Source organism: Phoenix dactylifera, chromosome 12 (assembly GCF_051530095.1).
Source record: "Phoenix dactylifera cultivar Ajwa chromosome 12, Ajwa_hap1_PhDact_Kaust_v1.1, whole genome shotgun sequence".
Lineage (NCBI taxonomy): Eukaryota > Viridiplantae > Streptophyta > Magnoliopsida > Arecales > Arecaceae > Phoenix > Phoenix dactylifera.
The window spans coordinates 20,975,001-21,002,668 of record NC_143201.1 but is presented as its reverse complement, the minus strand read 5'-3'; the positions used below and the strand labels follow the sequence as shown (position 1 = coordinate 21,002,668).

The 27,668-nt window shown below is 40.4% G+C and overlaps 3 protein-coding genes across 3 annotated transcripts; 2 read left to right on the top strand and 1 right to left on the bottom strand.

Annotated features, from left to right (window-relative positions):
* The first annotated feature begins 993 nt into the window (after positions 1-993).
* LOC103701823 (ethylene-responsive transcription factor ERF014-like) lies at positions 994-2,457 on the top strand. Its single transcript, XM_008784013.6, has one exon. The coding sequence runs from the start codon at positions 1,205-1,207 to the stop codon at positions 1,874-1,876; it is 672 nt and encodes a 223-aa protein (XP_008782235.1). The 5' UTR covers positions 994-1,204; the 3' UTR covers positions 1,877-2,457.
* An 8,440-nt stretch (positions 2,458-10,897) lies between these two features.
* Positions 10,898-13,642, top strand: LOC103701822 (uncharacterized). The gene is made up of 3 exons (XM_008784012.5): positions 10,898-11,874; positions 12,932-13,160; positions 13,243-13,642. The coding sequence occupies exons 1-3, from the start codon at positions 11,093-11,095 to the stop codon at positions 13,405-13,407; spliced, it is 1,176 nt and encodes a 391-aa protein (XP_008782234.2). The 5' UTR covers positions 10,898-11,092; the 3' UTR covers positions 13,408-13,642.
* Positions 13,643-21,689: 8,047 nt separating this feature from the next.
* Positions 21,690-24,148, bottom strand: LOC103701821 (protein NODULATION SIGNALING PATHWAY 2-like). The gene has a single exon (XM_008784011.5). It carries the CDS (start codon positions 24,071-24,073, stop codon positions 22,541-22,543), a length of 1,533 nt encoding a protein of 510 aa, XP_008782233.1. The 5' UTR covers positions 24,074-24,148; the 3' UTR covers positions 21,690-22,540.
* Between the last annotated feature and the right edge of the window lie 3,520 nt (positions 24,149-27,668).

The window sequence follows — 27,668 nt, the reverse complement described above, 5'->3', positions numbered from 1 at the left end:
ACATAGTTATACCATGCCGAAAATTTTCATAAAAGAAAAGATGCTCGAAATAAAGGTGGTTCCATCATTGGATAGCATTAATTAAGTAGACACTAATTCAAGAAAAATATACTTTTCTTATGTGCCACCAATGTTATCAATTGACCTGCTGCCTCGTATATACATGGCCATTGCTTTTTTTTCTCTCTCTCTGGTACCCTCCTTGGACCAAAGAGTTATCCATAGAAAAGAAAAGAAACAGGAGTTGTGAAGAAATTCTTACTGGACCTTCAGAGACGAGGAGATTTGTATATTCTTTTATAATATTTTTGTACAATTACTTACAATGGTAGTAAATATAAGTATGAAAATATACAATAATAGAACTCAAGAATATGTTTTGAAAATTCTTTGCTAAGTAGCTACACGACCTTGAAGATTTAATAGATTCTACGAATATCCCAAGAATATGCTTTGAGAATCTTGTAATGGAAAATATATGGCAATAGATTTCAAGAATATGCATCAATACCCAATTTTTGGAGTAAAGACTGAATCCAAATAAGTTCAGCTGTAGCATTAGCAAGTTTCTTAAGCCATCAAAATCCATGGGTTAGGTTTTTTCTTTTATTAAGGGTATAATAGGTATATCGTACAACTTTTTTAGGAAAATAGATGCTCAACTAAATATAAGCCACTCTAAGATGTACCACTTTTTTATGATCCGCCACAATTATTTTTTTTTAGGCATCCTATTCGCAGGAATTATCTTCTCAGAAAAAAATATTTCAGTGATTTTTTTTTTCTGCGAACCATACGAGTCTGCAGGAACTTCAGTAGGCAAGAAGGAATAATAGGCTTTAATACCATAAAGAAAAGAAACTGAAGTTGTAAAGAATTTCTTGCCTGTCCTGCAATGAGATTTAATAGATTGTATAAATATTCCAAGAATATACTTTGTTAATTCTTTAAAAGAAAATTTACGATAATAGATTCTAAAAATATACTTCGCAATTCCTTAAATATGCTTGGGTGATTTTCGAGTAATTGGCTGTCTAATTTTGGAGAACTTTCTGGAGATTTATGCAATCAACACTACCATTCTCCCCCCTATAAATAGGCCACCCATCTCATTCACTTCTCCCACTAAGATCATAGAAAGAGCAAGGGAGCAAAAGTAGACAAACAGGAGAATCCAGCAGTGCGTTATCATCATCATCCATCCATGGTGAAGAGCAGCGGCAGCAGCAGAGTCCTTCATACTCCCAAGTCTTCCATCCCGCTTCTCAGCACCACCATGACCACCACCACCATGACCAACCTCCAACCAAGGGTGGAAAGTATTAGGAAGAGGCCATACAAGGGAGTGAGGATGAGGAGCTGGGGTTCCTGGGTCTCAGAGATCAGGGCACCCCACCAGAAGACCAGGATCTGGCTGGGTTCCTACTCCACCCCTGAAGCCGCTGCGAGGGCCTACGACGCCGCCCTCCTCTGCCTCAGGGGCTCGTCGGCCGCCCTCAACTTCCCCACCTCCCTCCCCTACCACCCTCCCAATACTGTCACCTCCCCAAAGTCCATCCAGAGAGTCGCTGCTGCCGCTGCGAACGCCGCCACCCCCACCACCTCCACGCTCAGCCCTGCGATCACCCCATCGCCGTCTCCTCCCTCCCCTTCATCTCCATCTTCGCCATCCGACACCACCCAATACTCTCCATCCACAACGACGACGACGACCAGCTCGAGCAGCTGCGTAGCGAGCACCATGGAAAAGGAATGGTGGGTCGACTTCGGAGCATTCCAGTCACCGATATTTGTGGATCAAATTATCAACCCGTCGATCTCTCCTTGGGAGGAGTCGGATGAGGAGGGAGACTTCAAACTATGGAGCTTCTGCTAGAGAAATATTATATATTTCCCCTCTCTAGATTTAGATGAGATCTAGAGGAGGTGATACTGACAGTAGGTGTCCGATAGGTAAAGATCCCATGGAGCTACATGGTTTTAGGTTCTTCCTTGGAGTTCCTATAATTGCACACAAACACAGGTTTTCAATATTTATTTGCTTTGGCTCAAGAGGTGGCGAACGACAAGAGCTATCGGATTGTTTCGTCGTCGCATGGAGTTCTCTTTTTCATGGATGTATGGATTCCAATCATAACTTGGGAAGTGTGCAAGTGATCAGGGATTCCTTTTCCTAATTAGAAAACTTTGGAGGGAATAAATCCAGATTTCTCGTTTTTTTTTTCATGAGGAGGTGGCAATGGCCGTTGGATCGACATAATGGATGGAGTGGATGGCTCTCTGATGGGATGGGAAAGGGGATCACTACTGTACCCCCTTCAATGAGTAATGCTAGCTGAGATTTTCTTTGGGTGGTACGGTTTCTTTACTTCTGTATCCTTTGGAACATATTCCCACGGTTCAAGTACTTGATCACTTTTAAACTTTCTATTGTTTCATTTCTGCCTTCTGAGATCATTTTTTTCTCTTTTTTATTTTTATTTTTTAGAACTCCATTTTTCTCTTTTGTTCGAGATCATTACACACCTGCTTACTCGTATATGTACATGCATACATATGCACATACATTCATATAATATAAGCATACAGGTGTTTGTATGCTATATACTAACATGTATGATTTTATGGAATGGCAATTTTGTTTTCAAGATATAACCAATTAAGCTGGTTTTCTCCGCTTATAAATTACATCCTACATATTGCACTTCAAATATATCACTTGAAAATGTCTTCAAAACATCCCTCCTGACTTCTTATTTTGCCATGCTAGCATGGTTGTATTGGAAATCTAAATTTGGAGTGTTGGCTTCTAACAAAATGCATAGAAGCAAGGGTTGGTCCCTGTTACTATTAGCCAAGATACTGACTTATATCAATATTGGGCTCTTGTCGATCGATATTTTTAAAATCTAAGCTTATTATCCCAGCCAAAATAGAGGGATATTCTTGAGATATTGGCCTATATGATTTCAATATATTGAACAAAATTTTTCACCTTTTCTCTAATAGGGTGGGTAAATACTGACCAGAATTACAACTTGCCCAAACTTTATATACATACATACATACATACATATAGGTGGTGATGATTTTTTCTAATCGCATGGGTACTTGGTTACTTGAGTCCATTGGATTTCGATTCTACCTCCAAACCAATGGTCACCATGGGATCAGGGAACCATTCAAACCTACCTTAGGACTGTAAGATAGTTACCATGGTGGTATGATGGGCTCCTTAAAGCTTGACTTTAGGCGACTGGGAACATTGTCCCTTTTTTTGATGGGATACAAGGCTGTCTAATTAGAACGAAGTAAAAATGCTGAAAATAAAAGTGGCCTAGATATGGTGTTCAAGATTACCGCATTTTCTTTTTCATTTCTATTTCTTTTTATATCTCTTAATTTGTAATCCCAGATCTTCTTTTCTTAGCATTATTTTGTTATTATATTTTAAGTATATGACAAAATATATTGAAGAAAAAATTTGCAACATGTCTTTGATCTATTAGCGGGGGGAAGAAAACTTTCTAGCACAAAGAGGGCCAACCTGACTTACTTGCAATTTATTGGTCTAGACTTGACCATACATACGGGTTGATTACAATCCAAGCTTGGGCCAGTTATCTAGGAATGTGGGTCAAGTACAAGCTTTTGAGCCTATTTGGGCAATTGGGATTCAAAAAATACTCGATAGTAGCTTTGGAATGGGCTGACCCGAATTCCATAGAGAGAGAGAAAAAAAAAGCAGCATATATTCATTACATGTCTAGGATTATGTTTGGTCAAACCTAAGTGGGCACCTAATAGTTTAGAGATAGCCTAAGATAGAAGATGGGCTGAGCAATGAAGTTCAAATTCTATCATTTAGGCTATATAGCTGAAGAGAAAGTTGATGTAACAGTGGAGATCTATCTTTCTTAGAATCTTAGTCTTTTTATGATTATTTTTACTTTTCATCTTTATTGCAGAAAACTTTAGTATCTAGAAGAGGAATTCAATCTCAATTATGCAAGCGAAGACCTCATTAATATAAGCAAAGATAAGTAAGTTTAGTTTTATTATTTGTTAATATAAAAAAGAGATATGGACCCTATTTTCTCTTTTTTTTCAAAAAATTAAAATAAAATTGAGCAAAGCATGTCAGGATTCCTTATCTCTCTGATTGATTAAAATTTACAATAAGAAAATGGCTCTCCAACCTTGGTTTGCAAAGAAATTCTAATACCATCAAAGAAAAAGTGGGCTTTCTCCCCAGCTTTCCAATTCCCTCGGCACTCCAAAGTAAATTTACCCATTAAAAGGTGCTCTCTCTTGACCCGGGCAGACTCTGCCTAATCTAGGCTTGGTTGCCAATCCTAAAAACTATCGGCCACACCTCACCTGCAATTATAGACATTCTTCCTATGTAGATAATTGATTTTAGAATTTTAATATCTAAAATTTACTTAGCTTGTCCTTTACCCAAAATCTTTAGCAACCAGATGCATTTTCAGGCGCATTTCATTGTTTGTATCAATTCAATGCGTGGTGTTCCTGCTAATGTCTTGTCGCTTCACCTGATTGCAACTTTCTCTCAATTTGATTGCAATAATGAGATGCGTCATGCATCTTGAGGGTGAAAAGCCCAGAGAAATGGCCTAGGACCCACTCTTTTATTTGGCTCGTTTTCTTTCATTTTTCCGGCCTTACGGCCAACCGCTCAGGCCGGTGGGTAGAGGTTCTGAGCCGAGACAAAGCTTTCGTTTTTCTTCGTCCGTTCTCGGCTTGGTTGTCCATCTCTTGGCCGTGTCCAGGGCCGAGCGCATCCCTTTATCGGTCGTCCGACAAGGCCGAGGTGGTGTAAACGCGTCCGTGTTCCAAGCCGTGGCAATTTGCGGCCCGTTTCTTTTCTATATAATAAAAGAAGAAGGGACATGTTTGTCTCTTCTTCTTGACCGCGTCCACCCCAACGTTACTTTTAGTTACCTGTCATTTGTATTGAATCGGGTGTGAGGCAATTTTGATGGCCTGATCTTTGAATGGAGGCAAAAGAGCAGGGGCCGAAAGTCTGATCTCTAGGATGGTGGCAGTAGAGGATTATCAGATTTTCGATATTTTGATTTTTGAGACAGAGTTGCGGGCGGTTTGGATGGACGTGCATTATGCATGGCGGTTTCTTCGGGCGAGTTTAGTTCTACTGAAGGATGATTCGGCCACGGTGATTGGCTGGGTCCATAGGAACTCGAGCAGTGACGGAGAAGTTCATTCCCTGCTTTGTGACATTTGGATGCTGGTGAGAGAGGGAGTTACATTTCATACTATATTTCTATATCATGAGGCTAATAGGGCGGCACACTAGGTGGCGGCTTGTTAGCAATATATCACCTAACTAAGCAAATAAATCCAATAATTATAATTAATAGAAATTCTTAAAAGAAATAATATATATATATATATATATTATTCGGTATCAAAATAAATCTATTTTATCACAAAAGAAATCTATCCTAGCACAAAATAAATCTATTAATTTAATAAATTCAAATCATAAAATACAAATCCTATAGATCTACTAATATTAAATTTAAAACAAAAGTAAGAGGAAATTACCTGATTGAAGGCAGGTCGAAGCGCGTATCAAAGAAGTGTTTGCCCCCATGTACGGATCTCCCGACAATCCTCCTCAGAAATATGAAGACCCTAAACCTCTTCTTCGGTATGTCTCGGAATAAGCCAAATCAAACTCGATCGGACTTACAGATCCAGTGAAGAACGAAACAAAAAGAATAAAATAAACCGAATAGAATTGCAAAAATGAAAATTAGAAGTGGCTATGAGGAAGAACTTTTCTCCAGAATTTTTCGGGTATTTTTTTCTAATTCTTCGTGTTTAGAATAGAATGAAATAGGGGGTATTTATAGGGATATTTGAGCAAGGATATTTCGGTCTTTTTGGGACGCATCCGCCCGCCGTGATTTCACGAACGCCCTAACGAGCGTTTCACGAAATTCAAACTCGCACGCGGCCGAATTCTCGGGCTGCGTGCGTATTTAAATTTTTCCAACCCAACATATGTCGCGAGCCACTCCGGAGGCACCCTATGGAATATGGACTGGGGAGTGAAATATGCCTGGAGCACTTTGGGACATTTTATTTTCTGATTCTATTGAGTGTATTCGTATATGTGATGTATGAAATGCCCGTTTCAAAAAAGAAGAAAAGAAGTAGAAGAAGAGAAAAAGCAAGCTTCACTCGTGACCGGACTTGGCCATTTTCATGTTTTTCGGACGGAGTGCATGTCGAGTGCTATTGACCTTGGCCCTCTCCTGTTGTGTTTCATCAAAACTTCAACAAACAGCAACATGATATGGGATCTCTTCCATGCCAACTCAACCTTGTGATTTTTAAAGAAAGGCATAAGTGTTGCCTATAGTTACTCTGCTCAAGCTCAACTTGAAAAATAAAGGAGCTGTTCCAACCTGGCTCGAGCCAAGATCAACATAATTTGTTCAAGCTCGACTTGACCATGTCCTAGAGCTGAGCTTTAGTTGAGCCGGGCCGAACTATTTCACTATATCCCAATAATAGATATTTCGGCTTGGTTCGTTTATGAGCTGAGCTCTGAAACATGTTTGAGCTTGGCTCGTTTCCTAACTGAGTTGAGCTCAAGTGAACCTTTTGATAAGTCCGAGCCCTACCTGCTCATAAACAGTTTGATTCATTTGCACAGTTGGTTACCAGCTACCAAAAAATAGAAAATGTAAAGGAATAAAGAAAAAAATGTTATATGAACGAAGCTGCTATAAGTTGAAACTGCTATCAGCTGTTATAACACAGTAAAAAAATAATTTTCAAATAAAAACCTATTTATATATTATTTTATTTTAGCATCATAATAATTGCCACCGATGATTGTCAGAAAAATAAATCAACATAACAGTATGCAGATCTAAAAGACGTCCATCTCACCATGCAGTTTCGAAAGGAGAGAATGGGCCATGGGCCATGATTACTTTGAGGAGGGCGAACAATTGCTGGTCCTATTATTTTGAGGAGGGCAAAACCCCAAGTCTTCTTTTCATTAAAACTAATTGTGGGAATCGAACCAATTAGGCCTATCCCAGATTGAAGTCAGCAATGCCCACCAACTTCAATTAGAAATTAATAAATTTTTGGGATCGAAACAGAAGAGGATGTCTTCCTCTTCTGCCTGATCCCCGGGTTGTTGGGATAAGGCCACCCCCATCTATGGCCGGTGGAGATTCGTCGAGCCGATACGAACGACTGGTAGTTGTTGGAGGCCACTGCAACCAACGAATAGCCGGCCGGATTCGCCGATAACCCAAGCTTATCTTCTTCCCCTAAAATTCTTTATAAAAACCTCAATTCTCCTCCACTCGATCTATCATGAAGCTCTCTCCTTCCTCATTCTTCTCCAGTGGTCGGCGTGCCACCTCGACCAAGCATCACCGTTCGAAATCTCCTCCTCTATTTTTTTCTGTTGCCCTTTTTCTTTATTTCGAGACCTATATCATCGCAATATGCCGAAATGCACCACCGCAATGGCCGAGAAGCTACCGTCGAGGTAGCTAGGGACCTTGCCCCTCCTCTTTTTCTATTTTGGCCAAGCATAACCATTCCCACCAGCCGTCACCACTATCTCCAGCTATGGTCCTTGGTCGTCACTGAGGCCACTAATGCCATCATCAGCTCCACCATGCTTAGCCGCCAGATCATCGGCACCCACCCTTCCTCGGTCTTCTCTCCTCTCTTCCTTTTCTTCCTGCTCTTCTCCTCTAATTCTTTTTTTCTTTCCATTTTATTTATTTATTCATGGATTAATATCTCAAATCCTCTTTTTTCTCTCTTGACTCATGGGTCAACATATTGATTGATCCAGGTCAACCTGGACCGATAACCAAACTGAGACCCTTGATTGAACCCAGACTGAGACTCTCTCTCCTCTTCTTTTTTCTCTCTTTAAGCCAAATCCAGGGATCTTAGTTCAAAGTTCTAACTCCCTTTGCTCAAATCCAAGTTGACCCTAAGGTGGAAGCCTTGAACCGCCTCGGTACCTGGTGATCTACCGACTCTATACCTCAACCTTGTTAGGTACCCCCAAAAATTTAGTTATCCTTGACTTTTATTAAGCTACTTAAATCATAGCTCATGTATCACCCCTGTTTGACCTTGCCTTTCTTTCACCCTAATTTGGGCATAAGATCATATTCCCCAATAATATTTTAATTTATAACTTTGTTCGACTACTAAGATAATGATAAAATTAATAGTATTTTAATGATATTAAAATAGGTGAATCTAACCTACCTAACTCAAGTAAAATTTTGAAAAAAGAAGAGGTAAGTAATCTAATACTTCAAAGTATATTTTTTAAATTTTGTAAAATAATAATTAGTTTATTAAATATGATATCTGTTTTATACTTGGTCAAATAGGTTGGGCATGTTATGTATTATGTTATAAAATTTAAAAATATGACTGGGTAAATTATGAAATTTGTTTTATATATATGTATTTTTAACATGGCTATGATCTAGCCCCGCTAATGGAGATTATTCATACGCTCTATCAATTTGTAATCTGGGAAACTGATTTCGACACCAAACCATCAGTGATTAGAGTGGTATTTGGCACTTTGTGTATTTTATATCTGACTAATGCCACTAGGTTACGTGGCCATAGCCTGACGTCGAATTTCTAGTATTTGTTTATAAAAATAATAGTAAATTCAAAAGAAATATATACATTATTCAAAAATTGATTTATTTTCGGTCAGCTCTTTTACTATTTATTTAGCATGCTTAAACCTCACTTTATGGTGTTATTTTACTTACTGGGCTAGTGTAGCTCATTATTTTTTGTTTCTCTCTTTTTCATATCCTAAATCATGATTGTTCGGAACTTAAGAGAGTGCGCTAAATTTTCTGAAGATGTTCACAATCATTAGAGTTCTAGTTTAGACTATTTAGACTTGTATAATTAAAACATCTTATTTGAATTAAATATTTTGACTTATGTCTCTTTGGAGTAATTGATTATGAGAAAATTTTGTTTCAGGTCATGATTAAATAAATTTTCAAGAATCAAAAAATTATTATTGCTTTGAGATTTCAATATGATTTGTAGTCTTATATGCTTATATAGTCCATCATGTAGGATGCGGCACCTATTATACTCTGGGTTCGGAGTTGGATGATCTATGAGGCATTAAAACTTGTTGGAGATAAAAATTAGAGCCAAATTATCATAGATTCGTTAAGCAAACAGAAGCCTAAGGGATGCTTTGCGGTGTGCAGGCTGGATAGCTGCCGCACTGCACTGCAGCATAAAATATTGTGCAACTCTTGACGGCTGCCATCAGAAGATGGATAGCCATTTAATAAGATAGTTTACGATTTACGAGCATGCACTAGGGTGCTCATTTTTTATGGAGATCATGGAGGGTTGCACAGCATTGTGCGGTGCACCGCAGAGGATACTGGTTGTGAAGGAGGCTCGGTGGCTGTGTTAATGACCCTCCTCCACATGCACTATAAAACTTTATTGCTTCCAAACACCAAGCGAGCTTTTCCACATCCCTCGTGCTGGTACCAACCAACTGCTCTCTTTTGAATGCCGCTTTTTGTGGATTCAATACCAGTGTTTAGACCAAATCCACATCTTGGGTTTGGCTCCACTTAAAATCGACCGTCCTCTCTCCCACGTGCCTCCAACCCCCAGTCTCTGCCACGTGAGCTTCGGAACCCACGTCCCATCCCCTCGTCCAACCTTGGGCCAGCCACCCAATCCAACGGCCATCATTACCCCATCTCCCCCAACGTTTTCCGCATCGTACCGCCCGTCCGTACGGCCAGGATCGCCTAACCCCGCCGATATCCGGACATTTCTCTTTTCCGAGCGACCGCATAAAGTTTTCTATACGGGATAAACGGCTTTTGTTTTCATCGCTTCGGTGGCTCAAAATAAAAATAAATAACTATTTATTATACTACATGATATTTTACTTGTTCTTAGTAGATGAGAATTTATCTTTCATATTATATTTTTCGAGAAATAGATGAGAAAGGTATCCCCCGTGATTTCATTAAATCAATAATAGACACACGAAACGCAGTAAAAGTGAAAGAGAAAAAAAATTAGAATTTTTTTTTTTAGAGATCACCTAACTTCACTAGCTTGGAAGGGGGAAGAAAATTAATTTTCCTCTAATTATATGAGTTCCACCCTAACTTCAAATGTAAATGTTCTTGAATTCCACTCCTTCCAATGCCTATAAACATTCCATAAGAAAAAACTATCAAGAATTAGTATCACATACATATTCAGTTTTTAATTACCGATGCATATAAAAGAATATGTTAACCTACAATATTACGATTTACTGGTAGGAATTAGTTGAAATACTTAAGGAGTTTCGGGTTTTTACCGGACCTCTTAATCTAGATATTTGCAAGCGGATCAACTTTATTTAAGATGAAATGGGTTAGCCTGAGCTCGATTTGGTTACAACATGAGTGAAGATTGGGGCAAGACCCAGCATTCTCAGTCAATTCCAAACATGATAGCAGATCTGAGATCGCATAGTTTCTCTATGCGCACATTCAGAAAAGCCACGCATCTTGCACGTGATGGCCCCCGTTTCAGATCCGATGAAACTGCATCTAAATTCCTACCCGATCCAACGGCCAGAAAATCCTCCCATCATCCATCCATCCATCCATCCAAAATTCCCAAACGCGAGGACGATGACTCCAATGCAAACCAAAACACCGCTCCCACTACCCACAGAAAAAAAAAAAAACCGACCAACGACCGCCTGCCGACCGTCTGATTCGAAGTCGACAGTCCCTTTCTCGAGCTCAAAGCTTCCAAGCCTGGTCCAAAGAAAATCCGCCCGTTGAGGGACGCTCCCTCTACCGTGTGATCTCCGTTATAAAATTCTCTTCCCCTCCCCTTCCCCAAGTAATTTGTCCTCCCTTCTCTCTCTTTCGCCCCACTTTACCTTCTCTACTTCTCTTCTCCTTTATCTCATGACTCCTCCTCTTAGAGAGAGGAGAAGCTAAGGGTGGTGGGAGAGAAGAGAGGAGAAGCCATGGAAGGCCAAAAGAGCCCGAGGTCCAAGCTAGCTCGGACTGCCTCTCTCCTCCGCTCCCCCACCCTCCGCTCCTATCCCCACAGCCTCTCAACCTTGGCGGAAGAGGCCCCGGACGACGAGAAGCCCACCCGACCGCGCCACGCCGCCCGCTCCTCCCCTTCCTTCACCCCCTTCCTCCTCTCTCTCCCGTTGCTTCTCCTTCTCCTCCTCATCTTCTTAATTAAAGATTTTTTTCCCTCCGAGAACCTCTTCCTCGCCTCGGCCGCTGTCGCCGTCGCATCCGTGATCGCCCTCTTGTGGAAAGTTTTCAGCTTTGGCCGCGCCGCTAGGCGGAGTGGCTCGGTCCAGTGGTTTATCGGCGATGAAGATAGGATTTTGAGGAAGGGGAGGGGGAGGATTGGGAGGATAGTGAGGGAACGAGTGGAGTTTTACGGCAATGGGGATGTGTTTGAGGGGGAGTTCCACCAGGGGAAGTGTAATGGGAGCGGGGTGTATAGGTTTTTCGGGAAGGGGGGGTATGAGGGGGATTGGGTTGATGGGAAGTATGACGGGTATGGGGTCGAGAGCTGGGCGAGGGGGAGTCGATACAGGGGACAGTACCGTCAGGGACTGCGGCATGGTTTCGGGACGTATCGGTTCTATAATGGCGATGGCTATGCCGGGGAGTGGCTCGGTGGGCAGAGCCATGGGAGTGGAGTTCAGACTTGCTCTGATGGTAGCTGCTATGCGGGACAATTCAAGTGTGGAGTTAAGCATGGGCTTGGCTGCTACAGTTTCAGGTAACAATTGCACACTGATTTATAGATTTTGATGCGTCTTTTAACTTTTCTCGTGGGTTTTGATGTATTGGATCACTTTATGAGATCGTAAAACTTGCACCTTGTTTCATGGATTAGTTGTGTACATGTTAGTGCTTGGAATGATCGAGTTCTGGTTTTGCTGATCCCGCTAGGTGTTGATTCACATGGATGGAACAATAGAATTTTGTGCTGGATTAATGATTAGTGATTGGCTTGTTTGGGATCGAAACACTGATCAGATGGGATCTGGGTTCTGCTTTGATTTTCTCCTTTTCTTTTTGGAGAGGATGCCCGCATCTTTTGTTCATGGGGTCAATCATTGTTTGGTCTAATTGTTCTCGGTTTGTGGCTTTTCGGAGGGAGTTTAGTATGGTATTGCTATATTTTCTTATTGGAGACTTAGTTCTGTTGGAATAGTCCCTTCTCTGATTCTGATTTGGATCTTAAATTTTCTTGATGGAGCTTGAGATTTTTTATTTGAACCATTTGCAAGCTAGAATGGATTGGGAGGTTTAATGGAATCATCAGATGGTTCGAAATTTTTTTTTGTGTTGGGATGAGATGCTAATTCTTATATCTTCTCAGAAAAAAAAAGGGGGAAGAAGAAAAACTCATAGACTTGGCCTTCATTGATGACCCTGTGAGTTTCCAACAAGATTTTCTTACTCCATTTTTCATCTTGCTTTAGTTTGTGCACAATATTCACTGTTTTCTTTAAATGAAATTGTGAATTTTAAATCGCTTCTTATGCTTTCCCACAATTTTGGTTCCTTTTTTGTTTCACTTATGATATGTGTGAACTGAACACCAATTATTGAAGTGTACAGATTAGTTAATACTTTCTTAATGACATCCCTTTTCTTGCTCTGCTTTACATCTGAGATTTTTAAAGCTATCTTTTACTTTCTCATACCGAGTTTGGCAGAAAGTTCTAGTGCTCGCTTATTGTACTTTCGATGCTAATCTCGATTTTCAACTTTAAAGGTATATCCCGTGTTAGTGGGGATGGAAAATGATCAAACTTGGTTTGATGTAGGAATGGTGATAGATACAGCGGTGAGTACTTCGGAGACAAAATTCATGGTTTTGGAGTCTATCGCTTTGCTAATGGCCACTGCTATGAAGGTTCATGGCATGAAGGCCGGAGACAAGGTTTTGGAACATACACATTCCGAAATGGTGAGATGAGATCAGGGGAGTGGGACTGTGGTGTTTTAAAGACCCCACTCCTCCCATCAGATCTTTCAGTGCAACGAGCTATTCAGGTATTCTTATTTACATGACTGCATCCATTCGACTCTACCTTCAGTCGGCATTCTAACTCTTAAAAAATTTACTTTCCACTAGGCTGCAAGAAAGGCTGCAGAGAATGCTAATCTCCTTCCCCGGGTAGACGACCAAGTAAATAAGGCAGTCGCTGCTGCAAATAGAGCAGCCACTGCTGCTAGGGTTGCTGCAATCAAAGCTGTCCAGAACCATATGGATGGAAAATTTTGTGACCCAGATGTGTAAGGTCAGGCGCCTTTTTTAATTTGTATGTTTTATTTACTAGTTTATAAGGTTGTCGGAGAGTTACCGATCGGGCAGGCAAATACCTGCCTGATCTGAGTGAAAGAAGGAAGATTGAGAGAGAAGAAACTGACAGCAGATGCTTGGGGTCTGGTCTTACAGACCCACATCCCTCCCATGACTGTAAAATGTACATATGATTTGAATATGAGTCTCTCAGAGCTGCTTTGTTTGTTCACGCTCTCTTGTTTTCAACAACTTGTGCTGTTGCAGTCAAAATCAAATTAGAGTAGTGATGGTGGGGAGCTCATGTGCTGTGATCCTTGATAGTGATTACCTTTGGTTCTGCACATGGGAAACAGTAAGCTTTTTGGAGCACCAAGTGGATTCTCACTTGTTTTAGGAACTTTTATATTGCTTCACCTATACCTTTAGCCTTTTCTGAGCCATATTCTTTTTCCAATCTTTGTATGAAATCCAAACCATCTCAAAACTTGGATCTGAAAGGGAATAGAATATCTTTATGCTCCTGTTGCATCTCCTTGTATCAGTTCCAATCAGCTCCAACCACTCCCTCAATCTCCTTCAATCTCCTAAATATGTTATAGGAGAACGATCGAATAGTGATTCGTTCTCCTAAATATGTTTTGTGATATTTTTGACCCCTAGTGGGGGTTGCCTTGGATTTTAGGTGTGTTTAGAAGCATCCAGATTTGAAAATTCTGGTGCATGTATGATTGACCTGCTGATTATTCATTGTGACTCAGCCTTGTCGCAAACATGTTGTCGGGTTTCGCCGATCTAGGAAAGAACTACATGTCTGAAGAGTACTCATTTGGTTGTTGTTCTCTGTTTATCTTATCTCATCACATGTCCTTCCCACACCCCTTATTTAAAGTCTTTGTTTCCATGCATGGTGTTTTCATCAAATATCTGCAGCATTAGATTCAATGTTCCTGCCCAAAAATTTTGTTCATGATTCCAGTAGACTGCGTCTATCCAAATTTGCCATCTGATTAAAGTCTCTGAGGCCTTTGTTTGGAGTAGGTCCATCGAGAGACACCAACTATTCTGGGTCTCAGAGGCCATTCTGGTCTGCAGGACTGGCCTTATCATTAGGGGCAGGTTGTTCGGCAGAAAGATAAAAATTTGATCAGTGAGGTGGTCCATGGGATGGATGCTCTGCTAATTAATTATGTTTGAATGTTCTTAGCACTTCAAGTTTGCTTGGAAAAGAAGCCTTCAGAGAGTAGGCTACCTTTGTTTCCGGGCAGAGGTCCACCCTTGGCATCCGCTCATGGGTGGCATAGTTTGTCGACAGGTGGGACCTCACAATTAAACTACTCTTCAAGACCTTTCATTAGATTTAAATACCAGGATTTTGTCTTGGAAACTGTTTGCTGACATACTAAATGCGGCTTGCATACAGAGTTTCAAGGTAAACAATCTTCTCAGGGAGATTTGTCTTGCTCAGATAGTCTTTCTACGACTTATGAAGCAAAAGAAAAAAGCTTTCCGCATGATAAACAAAAAAAAAAAAGAAAGAAGAAGGGGGGTGCCAAAAGCATTTGATGATACTTTCAGGAGAGATGCCTGTCTAAGTTGAAAAGTGGCCATCACAGAGGCAAGGGGGAGAGATGCTTTTTGGTACAGATTTATGGTGTTGCAATGGCCATTTTGCTGCAGTGAACTGTGGAGTACTATTAGTTGGAAACAAAATAATATAGTTCCATTATTAGTTGCCCATAATGCTATTATTTTACCAAGACAAGCCCTCATGCAGCTCCTAATATTTGTTAAGATCAAACAATATCTTAATGCCAATAGATAAGATTTGTTTTTTTTATTTGTAAACCAATTAATAACCAGTTGTAACTTGTACCAGCTCATAACGTCTCCTTAGATTATGATTGTTAGATAGTCAATGGCGGCTTTCTTATTCCATTATTTGGATCACGAGATCAAGATAAAACCTATAAGGAGATAATTATCACTGGATTTCGTTGTAGCAAAGCGAGTATTTGTATTATTTATTGATACATAGATTTTAATAACTGCAATATACTTATTGTAAGAATATATAAAATATATAAATAAATCTACCTCATTCTATAAGCTTAAGCTTTTAGGATAAGTGGTAATTTCAACATGGTATTAGAGCAAAGGTCCTGAGTTCAAATTATTGCTCCGCATTCTTTAACCCCATTATTAAAAATTTCACTTGTTGGGCTCACCTATTAAAGGAAAGTTCGGCCCACATGTGAGGAGGAGTGTAAGAAAATATAAAATATATAAATAAATCTACCTCTCCTATAAGCTTAAGCTTTTAGGATAAGTGGTGATTTCAACACTTATGGGGAGGTGGTATGGAAAGATTTTGGACAAATATTTACTTAACATATGCAACATTTTGGGTGTCTCCATGATGGAAAAGAGTGAGATAGATTGGGTGAAGAAAGAGTGCTGCAAGTTGGATAAATTATGCGAGTTTATTTATAAAGTCCCACTTGCGCAGCACTGCGTCCAAAAAGTGCTTAGCCACACGCTTCTGTTCCATGCTCAATGAAGTTTATTAGAATCCAAGGTACCAGGTTCCTTTGGTATTCTCTTCTAAGTAACCAATTTATTCACTAAGATAAACAAATCAGGATTCAAATTACTACCGAGACTTGTGAAATGGAAAAATCACATTGTAGATAATAGTATTTAAAACCTTTGTTTTACCGTCGTATATGATCGAGCTGGTTTTAATTTCAATCTATGATCAAACCATGGATATCATACCATGGTTGCATTTTGTGTCTAGGTATTATCGAAATTAGGATGCCATGTACTTCAATAAATATTAAATTTTACGGTTAGCTAATAACTAGTATCTGAAACATATACTTTTTTTTTGGTACAACGATTGTTCACATCAGTCTAGCATGAGTATAACCAGTAGAGTCAAAAAAAATGAAACGACATAAAGATGGAGGGTGGTATCAGACCATGTCCAAAGAACCTTTCCAGAATGATAAGCAGCGAAGGAAGCGACCTATTCTGCTGCCCTGTTCGTCTCTCGATTCATATAAGCAGCTTGAAACGAGTTACGGTCTCTCACCAACCTTTGAATATCCCTAAACAGTGAGTGACAATGGCTCTATCGCTCTACATCTCGAATCCAATCGATCACTATAGCAGAATCACCTTCTAGGAAGATGCTATCAGCTTCTAGAATACTTCACGCATAGGTGATACTTTTCTATGCTACCCTAAGCTTCGCTCCTATAACTGTCATGTCACAAGTGCACCGCCTTACTGCATTAATCAATCTGGAGTTGTGCTCTCAGATTACAAAATCCATTCCTCCTTTGTCTATACCTGCTGACACACTACCATCGAAGTTCACCTTGAGATGGAGATACTTAAAATGTCAATAATATGTTCAAAGTAGGGCTCAGGGAAAAAAAGAAGCACGGCTACAATAAGAAAACTTATAGACTTAGTCGAACTTGGAATCTTTGAATGCTGAGCAGAGGCGTGTGATAATTAGGACAAAGTCACAATTCATTTGATGGGAGGTAAAACTTAATATGACCATTGAGCTGTTTTCAAATGCAGGGGATTATTTTAAAATGCCGGCATAAATATAAAACCCTTAGCACGAATGGGAATATAAGCTTCAAATCCATATTCCAAGTAACCGAACCTCTTCAAATTATTACACTACCAACCACTTGGTAATTCAAAGTCCTCTTTGAAGGTTTTCCACCTTAAATAACATACACCACTCCTACATTTCTTTGTATCAGTTCAAATCAGATCCAACCACTCCCAGCTGCAACTTTCCACGAGTGTTACAATAGTAAATGGGTGGTGACGTGATTCCATAAGACGGCGCGCAACCTTTTTGACCTCCAAAGAGATGCCTAAAATTATTTTGATATGGAGATCTCAAAGGTGATTAGGACTTGTCGCTAAGCTGTTGTCAGGTTTGGTGATGTTGAGAAGGACCTACATCTCAGAAGGATGCCTTGTGCTTTTCTTTTCTCATCATGTCCATCCCACACCCTTCACAAGAAAAGCTTTCTTCGCCCTGTTACATTCAGCGGCAAGTGGCCTTCAGCAGTGGCATGTGTCTCGAAATCATCATCATATATGCGACCAAGATGATAAGCTGTTCTTCTTGTGCTTCTTTTGATGGAGATCCACCATCACCTACCCTCTAAGAATATTGTTCTCATCAGATTGTTGAAAGAAAAATGAACCAAATGAGCAGTTTGGTGATCCATAAACTCCTTACGATGTCTTCTCTGCTGCTTGGGTTTCTTTTGAAATGTGTTTAGCCATCATATTTGATTTTTTTTTAGTAGAAACCTTTACAGAGGATTTTTTTTTTCTCCTTTCTTTCCTTTGTTTCAGACTATATACTTGAAGGCATCGGTTCGTGACTCATGTGAAGCAAGTGTATCTCGTTGTCGGAGGAGGCTATTTTCATGTGTTTCGGCAGCTTTCAGCTGTTTCAAAGGAGAGGAATTTGACTTGATATCAGGCAGGTGATGTAAGAGCGAATTAGATAATTGGAACATGTAACTTTAGAAAAAGAAAAAGTTCTTTCTTCTTCTTCTTCTTCTTCCTCCTTTCATTCTTTTGTTTTTTTTCCCTTGGCGTACGTGATGAAAGGACTTTCTCTGGACAATTACTTTGAGAAGTGGTCTCCAGAGAAACCAAAGTTCCCTCTGATACTGCACCAGGCTCAATATATGGAAGCCAGAAAGAGACATCCACCATGAAAACATCACCACCTACCACATCAACAAGCCTACTTCTTGGTCTGTACCAAATGATGGTTTGCTCCCAGCTTTTGGTTCTGGTGGAGTGGAATTAACCTTTGAGAATTGAGAGGCTCTGTTTTTCTTATGGGTCTGTATCGACCTTCTTTACCATGCGAATCTCTGTATATTGGCCACTATGTTCCTGGAAATGGCATCATAATCGAGAGTACAAAACATGGTTTTAATCAAGCAGAAGCATCAAATATTACATTCATTATATTTTCAATCTACATGGAGTAAGGAGTAGAATATTTCTTTCATTGTTGAATGAATAAAAATTACAAGATAAAATATACAAATGATCTGAAGAGTCATTGTCCACAATTTGATCTCTTGATCTCCTGCCACTTCAAACCAACAGATCAGCAGCTGCTGTGGTGAGCTATGGCCACACTGTCCTCTATACGCACCTACTTTCAAATAACATAGGTTGGATCAAGATTGAAACTTTCGAGGTTCATAGAAGCCAACATGGCTATTGTTAAATCTGTTGTATAGGTCTTGCATTCATCTCTGCACGCCGCGGCATAAGGTGGTGATGAAAATAATATCTCCACAAGCAATTCAATAATAGGTTTTCTTCGAAAACAAATAATGCCCATTGTTCAGTCATTCATTATTTCTATAGAGCAATGCTATGATAACTCAGAAAAATCACTCATGTATCTTGCATCATTCACTTTGCTTCATTATACTTCACAATGGCAATTCAAGGGGAGCAATGACAATACAACAAACCAGGCCAGTGATTTTTTTAAGTCGCCTTAGCATTATTTCAATTGTTAGAATAATTTCAAAATATGGGCTTACACTGATTGTGTATTTTTGTTTTATAAGACGGGTTAGACGTATGGGTTAGAATGGTACTATGGTTAAGCCCAATATAATGTGCGATCATTTTGTTTTATGAATTTTGGTGCACCTTGAATGTATAAGATTGAGTCCTATTTATTGTAGTAATTTTGGTATGTAGGCCAGAAAACCCAATTAGGATTTTGGAGCCTTTAATTTAATGGGAAGACTCCCTTATATTTCCTATATAAAGGCTAAGTCTCCCTCTCCTCTCCATATGGTTGATAGCTTGCCCCATTGACGGCTATTTTTTGTGAGGAACAATGAAGGAAAGATCCAGCCGCTATTATTCCAGATGATTGAAAAATCGTATTCAATAGGTCTTCTGCAGGTATATCTCTCAAACTTGAATACACTATTGTTGTGATTCTAAATCTTAGCATGTTATTATTTATGTTGTCACAATTAGTATCAGAGCCTCCATGCTAGGATTAGAATCCTTCATAAATAATTATTATTTTATCTAGATTTATGGATTAATTTTATGCATTGGTGAATTGATCTTTTGCATAAATCGATCTCCCATTGATAATCAAATATCTGATTTGATTTTATTTTAGATTTGCATGCAATATGATTGTATATGAAGAATTACATTCATGGTTATCCTCTTCCTCAAAATTAAGCGGTAAATGCATAAGAAATCAACAAGCCAACACCATTTCAATAAGTATTGTAGAAAAGACCTAAATACATACGATATTGATCACAAAAAATGAGTGTGATCTTTAAACGTAATGCTGGGAAGACATGAGCTAATTGGAAGATAAAAGTAAATACTAGATCAAATTGGTTGTAACTCGCTAAGGCTGCAAGGAAATAAATAAATTCAATCCTAAGTCTTTTTTATAAGACTTGAAGCATGTACATTGGAAGCAAATTAAAAGGCTTTATCCTTATCCGATGAATAATTTATGTAAAAAGTTATCTTTTAAACATTGAAACCTTTGGATGAAAGAAATGCACACAAAGTCCAAGAAAGTCTGCTATAAACCCTTTGCTTCTCACATTTGTAAAACAATCGAGAAAGAATTTTAATTGGTTTGATTACCTGAACTCAGATGAGATTTGCATGTAATATTCGACCGAGAAGCAAGCCGACATACAAGAAGTAACATACCGTTATGGAAAAAACTTTTGCTTTCCAATTTGTGTATAGCTCATAGCCATGCATGGAAACCAAAATTTGGATAAGCCAAAAAAAATGTGAATATAACTAGCTGATAAGCCACCCAAAAATCAGGAAAAACTGACACATATTTCTTTTTTTTTTCTCGTGCAAACATAAGATTGTCATTTTTATTATTCTTTTTGTGATCCCCATAAAGTTTTGTAGCAGTTCTCCTTCTGTCTTTGATGAGAAAAATGGAGCCAGAATTTCTACACTTCCTTGCAAATATTAAGCCATGAAGGAATGCAAATGGACTGGACCATGACCCAGATAACTTTTCTAACAAAGCTTTTGATATCCTAATCTCACCAGGCCCTGCCCATTTGCATCCCCAAAGCCACATTCTGGCCTTTAGCAGCCAACCTTGAATATCTCTATGCCTGGAAATGAGGCATGAATTGGTGCATGCCATGCACGGAAAACCCATTCCTAGTGAACGAACAGAGTTTATAACTGCGAGTTTATTGAGAGAAAAATTGCATGGTTTTGATAACATAAAATATATATTAAAGCTTGAGCCCGAGTTGTTATCAATTATATGATTATCATGAATCGTTACCTGGTTAGAAATTCCAAAAACTATTTTTGATATTTTTTCATTATTGTGTCATGGCAGATAATAATAATAATAGTGTTGTTTGAAAACTCACCACAAATTATACTATCTTTCACATTAGAATTGTATACGTAATTATGAAAGCTAATAAAATATTATTATTATTAAATAACAACTTTCATGATCACTATATATTATTATTAATTCATAATAATAATCATAGTATATATTTAATGGCCATGTATGCTATTTAGCCACTATATATATTAGATGCAATAGAGGAACCTGAAAACAAATGTGATAGAAGTAGTTTAAAACCATGAAAAATTGTCAAAGAAATGTTACTTTTCTCCTAATAAAAAAATGTCATTCTTTACAAAGAAAAAATATATCATTTACGGCTCCAAAAATTTACAAAAATACGATATGGTTACAGAATTAGAAGGGAAAAACATAAGCATATTTCTTGAAATATTACCGAGAGATTTTTGCCGTCTAGAAAGCACCTAATCATTTGCTTGTCTATTCTTAAGCCATAACAACTTATCAACTTAGAATTACTGTGAAAATGTAACTAACATAAAGCCTTCCAAAAACCAAGGGTGGGGAAAGGAGTCCCTTTTCATCACCTCACCTTGATGAATGGTGAAAAGAAGAGATGATAAAACAATGATACTCGAAAAGTCAATGCGGCAAGTCCTATATTTTTTTAAATTATAAAATATTTAAAAAAAAGCGTTTGCATTTGCTGTTGTGAACTATTGCGCATAGATACATACAATATTTAGCTCATACTTATGGATCGGATATATATTATATAAGTATGCAAATCAAACAGCTCATAGACATATATATTTAATTGCCATTGAGTGCAAATGACTCTATGCCATATATTTAAAGGTAAGAACGAAAGAATAGGGAGGAAAGAAATAAAAATTGTATTCTTTCCTTTTCATAGCCGCTGCTGACACCAAAATATCTTATGCCACTCCATGTTATATACTCATCAGATTAAGATCATGAAAGGAGAAGATACCGCAATATTCTCTAAATATTCTCAACAAAAGGGTTCTTAAATCATCATAACAGTTTTTTTAGCTACCGAACATCTGCGAGCACAAAGTTTTTGCCATGAAAAGCATCCGCTAATGGCGTCCTCGTGGATCCAGATTAAAATACACACAAAGAAAAGTTCTCATGGACGATACCCAGGAAGAGACAACGAACAAGTTGTTGGCGTGCCTTTCGTAATTCTATAGCTTCGCCATGGAATGACGCGCCACTCTTCGTGGTCCCCCAAATAGGAGAGACTCTAGAACTTCGCAGTAAAGTTAGGTGCATATACAGCGCATAAACACATATGAACAATATAGACATCAACTATTTGGATTGATATAATTGAATCCTTTCAACTAGATTTCGGCATCTGAAAGAGTAAATTGCTGAAGCAAAAGAGCACTATAATTGAATCCTTTCCCTTCCTAATTCTTTTCAAGTAGTATGCTGCGCTCTATTCTCCCCAGTCAGATAGCTTTCTGAATGATGAATCATACCTCGTCCTTTATTCTTCCCTTCAGCTATCCATCATCACTTGGCACTTGACAAAAGTTGTTGACATCAAACATAAACAAGAATACCGATCGCTGCTACAATGAAACAGTGACCAGAAAGGAAAGAGAGAGGATACAATCCATTGCACCAGAAGAAAACCAATCGAAAGAAAGGAAGGTGGAGAAGGAATCAATCCAGCAAGAGATAAGAATCCTCCATGCTGTTGCTAACTGCACCGACAGGAAGTAGATCAGCAGGAGCAGGAGGTGGAGGAGGAGGAGACCAAATGGAGGCTGAGGTGAGCCTCTGAGACTTCCAAGCCAGCACCAGCTTGTTAGGCCCGTCCTCCTCCACCCGGTACCCGTCATTGAAGAGCCCCAGCAGCAGCCTGGCCTGGCAGTGGTTGAAACAACTGATACCAACTCTTCCGAATCCCCTCCCTGCCATCCACTCCCCCCACCCACCTTCTCCACAACCCCTATAAGCCCTTCCCACGGCTCCGGCGATCCTCGGCCCCAGTATCACCCTCTCGACCAGCCCCCTCGCCCGGCCTTGGATCGGGAACCCGGCTTCCAGCGAGTCCCACAACGCCGAGTACCGGTGCAGCTCCCCCATGAATCTCCCTACAAAGTCGCCCTCCCCCTCCTCCTCCTCCTGCTCCTCCTCCTCCACCAGCGCCACCACCCTCGCCCCCAGCGTTGCCGCCCCTGATAGGAACGACGCCACCGACCCCGGCCCCCGCCGTGTCCCCGCCGCATTCAGCGGCTGCAGCACGCAGTTCGCGACAACGGCTTCGCCCTTCACCACCTTCACCCCTCCCGGCCGGAACCGCTCGTCGGCGTCCAGCCGGCACTGCCCGAATGTGAAGGGCAGCCCGAGAGATGCCGCGAATGCCGCCAGCCGCCGCCCCGTCTCCTGCACAGCCCGCGCCCCGCCGCCGCCCCGCGTGACGGCGGTGATCCGCATGTGCGGCGGCGGTGGCCCGTCCTTGCGGGAGACGAGCGCCTGCATCAGCGACGCCCACTGGACGCCCTCGGCGATGTCGTAGTCAACGATGTGGACCCGCCGGTCGACCGCCACCGCCTCCAGGATCGCCTGGTTGGCGGTGAAGTGGCCGAATTTCACGTAGGGGGACATGTCCTGGAGCAGCTGGAATGCGGCCAGAACGTCGCACGGGAGGTCGTCGCGGTGCGACGCTGGCTGACCGCCGACTGCGGCGGAGGAGCCGTCGAGCAGGCCCTGAAGGGCGTCGGTGAAGTGCGCGGCGAGCCGCTCCATGGTAGTCCCTCCTTCGCCACAGGTGGCGCCGGCCGGCGACACCAACTCCTTGAGCCGAACCAATATCACCCGAGCCAGTTCCCGGCTCTCGTGGCATCCCGCGAGGGCCTCCGCCGCCGCCATCAGTAGGTGCACAAGCCGAAGCCCCTTCTCGTTATCGTCGCCGCCGTTCCTGGGCTCCTGCACCGGCGAGGTGCCAACGCTGGTGGTGGTGCTGCTCGGGTTCGAATTCCAGTATGGATCAAAGGATGTGGGAGCGAGGCCGGTGGGGTCGTCGCACATCATGGACTCAATGAGGCCTCGGAAGTCATCGTCGGCGGAGAGGGGGCCCCAGTCCATGACCGGGGACCAGTCAGTCCATGCGCAGCCATTGTCGTCGATGGTGGAGTTGGAGTTGCAGCCGGAGATCTCGAGATCTGCTGCTTCTTCCATAGCCACTGCCATGTTTGCAGCCTATTTTTTTGTCCACCTAAACTCTCTCCTCCTCTCTCTCTCTCTCTCTCACACACACACACACACACACAATTGAGAATTATTTATACATGGGAGTTAGGAGGGATGAGATCAGATTAAGAGGGCTAACTCCAAAGATTGTGGTTTATATTATTCGATGGAGGTTGCAGTCTTTGGGAATTAGTAGTTTTTTTAAAAAAAAACAATGGAGAACTTTAATAATGTATAAAAGGAACTGGGAGAAGAGAACTCTCCGCCAAACGAAGAGCATGGAAATTAAAATTCATGTGGCATTGAGTATTTCTAGCATGGCATATATATGAAATTAATCATCCGATTACTTCTTCAAATGCTTTTTGTCACAACGTTATCACCATCATCCTTCTAGCAAGCTCTTCAAGCACCTGTAGTCTTTTTCTTTTTGAAATAACAAGGCTCGTCCCGCCGGAAAATTAAATAGGCGACGAAAGCTTACTTAAATTAAATAACATAAAAAAAAGTTATGGTTATATTATATTCTTAACATGCCTCTTAAACCTATACTCAGGTGTATCACCAATTGATTCTCTTGAAAATTCACAGCAAATTAATCAAGCTTCAAGATCAAGAAGCTATTTGAGAACAATTTACTACTTTATTTGCAACCCTAAACTCAAGTGAATAATCATTTCTTTTTCTAAAAAATAAAAATATTTAGATTCCACAGGAAAATTTTTACTTGGCCTGTTATAATAATTCATAGCTTGTCCTTGGTGGCTGTTACGAATCGGTCACCGGAAAGAGGTCAGCTCCTGGCCGGAGGAGGAGCGATCCGACAGCGATCACAACATAGATCGCGGCAGAACAAATGCCAGCCAGGTCAAGTTGCCGGCACTGAGAGAATATTTGCCGTCCGGAGCCCCCGAGCTTTGAGTTAATGACAAGAAGGTCCCTAATGGGGGCGAGAAAGGAGAGGGCCCTGTTTGGTGGCACAGCGACAGGGTGTCGCAATGCGAAAAAGATCCAACCATTTGTTATGCGATGGATTGTAACCAGTTGCTGTTCCTTGGCTCGTGATTGGTCCGCCTGCAGTGAATGGTGGTGGGGACAGTCAACCTGTGCGGTCCGTTCGGTGATTGGATTCTTGGACCACTGGTATGTTCCAAAATTGTGGTGGAATCCATTCGGTCGTCCCACTTACCAAAATTGTGGTGGAATCCATTCGGTGGTCCCACCCTCTCCGAGTATTCTTTAAGCAACCCATACATCCGCAGTTCCAAAGAGTTTTTTTTTTTTTGTTTTTGTTTATAATTTTACACAATGGCTGCTCATCCTACTCTAATAGAGTAGCCAACCAAATCAAGAACGGTGCAAAAAAGACCTCCTGATGAGTCCAAAGAATCTCTTCGAAATGCTGAGCTGCATAGATAGCAACTTAGTCTGCAGCTCGGTTCGCCTCTCGGTAGGCATGTACTATCTGAAAAGCGTTGCATCCTTCTATCGTTTGCCTGATATCATGGAGTAGAGGGCTCACATTCCCCCTCTACTCCTTCTCTCATATCCAATCTATTACTATGGCCGAGTCCTCCTTCAGGATGATGTGCTTTACTTTTAATCTCCGGCTTGCAAAAAAAATACCCTCCAAGCTGCCCTGAGCTCTGCCCCTGTAGCTGACAGCCCGACGGTGCTAGAGAATGGGTATTGTTTTCACGCAATGTCTAAATACTGGATCGCATCTTATATAGATATTAAAGTTTTTCAATTTTTTTCTTCCATCTCTTGGCACAGGTGTCAAAGTGGTTTTGCTCGATCCAACGATTAACATGGTGAGAGAAGGTAAATCATTCTTTGACCAAAACTAATTCCAAGTGGTAGCCAGCTCGAGATTTTAAATTAGGACTAAATACAAGATGTTGATTATGAGGCTAGAGATTGAATGTAAAATAATAATCAAATAAAGAACTATGTTTTTAAATTTTTCTTTTATTTTAATCATAGCTGCCTTAACAATTTTGGCTCTTCCCAATATGTTATTTATGTTAATAATAAGAGTTTAAGAAAAGGGTGCTCTCTAATGATGATTAACTTTTCAGTATAAAAGTTACTGTATAACAAAAATTCATTATATAATATTTTTATTGTTCATCTAAACAAATAATTGCTTAAATTCAAATTCCTATGCTAGCCAATAAAAGTAACTTCTTTTATGGATGAACAATGATCTATGCTAAAAATATAATAATATCTGTAAAATTTAAAACCTTTCTCACCATTTAACATACGAAAATATGTACTAAAAAGAATCTATCTAACGAAAGACAGTATGGACTAAGAAGAAGAAGAAAGAGAACTAAATAATCCAGAATCGTAACCCATAGATCAAACTCTCGTATATCACCTCGTTAAATTCGTTCCTGTGTTCCATCTCTTTATGGTGCAATCCAGTTCATTAGGCAAGGAGAAAGAGAGCAAAAAATAGGTTTTCCAATGTAGTCATAAAATCTCATTCTGCTCCACGGGAGCAAGAAACTCAAACTTTTCTTTTACTGATACGACCAACAAATCTGAACTAAACCCAAATTGTAAAAAACTTGCTGATATAAGTTAGATGAACTTGGGAATCGTAGAATACAATAGTGTAATCAATAAATGAGATTCTCTATTATTTGGTCCTGATATGCATCATAATTGACCACAGCTGAGATGGCAGACCGACCAACTAGAGCTCGTCATAAAGGCACACGGAGAGCTCCTCGAATTTCAAATTCTTTTTCCAACTGGCAACACCTAAGCTACGATCACGAGTGGTTTCCTCAATGTCAATGGCGAGATGTGCGGAGCATGATATGTGAATAAAACGCCCGTCCACGACTTTCGGGACGTATAATAGGCTACCAAAGACGGTCAATCCGCACACCCGAGTCCCTTGGCAGCAGGTAGTGACCCCCGTCTATACAAATCAATTCCAAGGTATCCTTCAAGTAAATGTTCTTGAGCTCTCTTGCACTTTTGTGCTATCACTCTGCCATTTTCACAACATCTCACTTGTTCTTTGAGAATCTGTTTGATTTAGACAATAAAGGATCCCCTGCTGGATCCTCTCTAGTAAGAGGATTTTTTCATCTTTGTTGTTTTTGGGTGGATCTCGTCATCGAAGAGTAATCAACGTTGGAGCTATCACCATCCGAGTACAGCAACCACCGTATTGCCTCCTCGGTGACACATCGTGACCTTTGGCCATCCTGTATGGTCCGAACGGGCAATCATGCGACCTCTCCAGCAACTCAACTAACTCAGTGCCTCGGTCAGACCGATTCCCAACGGCGACATATTCTAAATTTTTATCTTAGATTCTAGTGCTTCTACAAGTTTTTAGAATAAATAAATAAATAATACCAGAAAGAGAATCTGGAAGTCATTATGTTTGACTAAAAACATAAACAAACTTAATATAGTAACAAGACCCGAACCACCACCCTCCAGATGCTCTTAGGATGCTTTAGCTTAGGTCACTTCATTTGGATGATCAGGCGGAGTTAGGGAAATAGATATAGGTTGAGATTCTTTAGAAGGATTATAGTTTAAGACATCCTGCAAAAAATATAAC

Excerpts from the sequence above, each read along its gene's own strand:
- LOC103701823 (XM_008784013.6), top strand. The coding sequence starts at position 1,205 with ATGGTGAAGAGCAGCGGCAGCAGCAGAGTCCTTCATACTCCCAAGTCT.
- LOC103701822 (XM_008784012.5), top strand. The coding sequence starts at position 11,093 with ATGGAAGGCCAAAAGAGCCCGAGGTCCAAGCTAGCTCGGACTGCCTCT. Across the intron at positions 11,875-12,931 it reads CTTGGCTGCTACAGTTTCAG|GAATGGTGATAGATACAGCG; the intron begins GTAACAATTGCA and ends GGTTTGATGTAG. Across the intron at positions 13,161-13,242 it reads CAGTGCAACGAGCTATTCAG|GCTGCAAGAAAGGCTGCAGA; the intron begins GTATTCTTATTT and ends ACTTTCCACTAG.
- LOC103701821 (XM_008784011.5), bottom strand. The coding sequence starts at position 24,073 with ATGGCAGTGGCTATGGAAGAAGCAGCAGATCTCGAGATCTCCGGCTGC.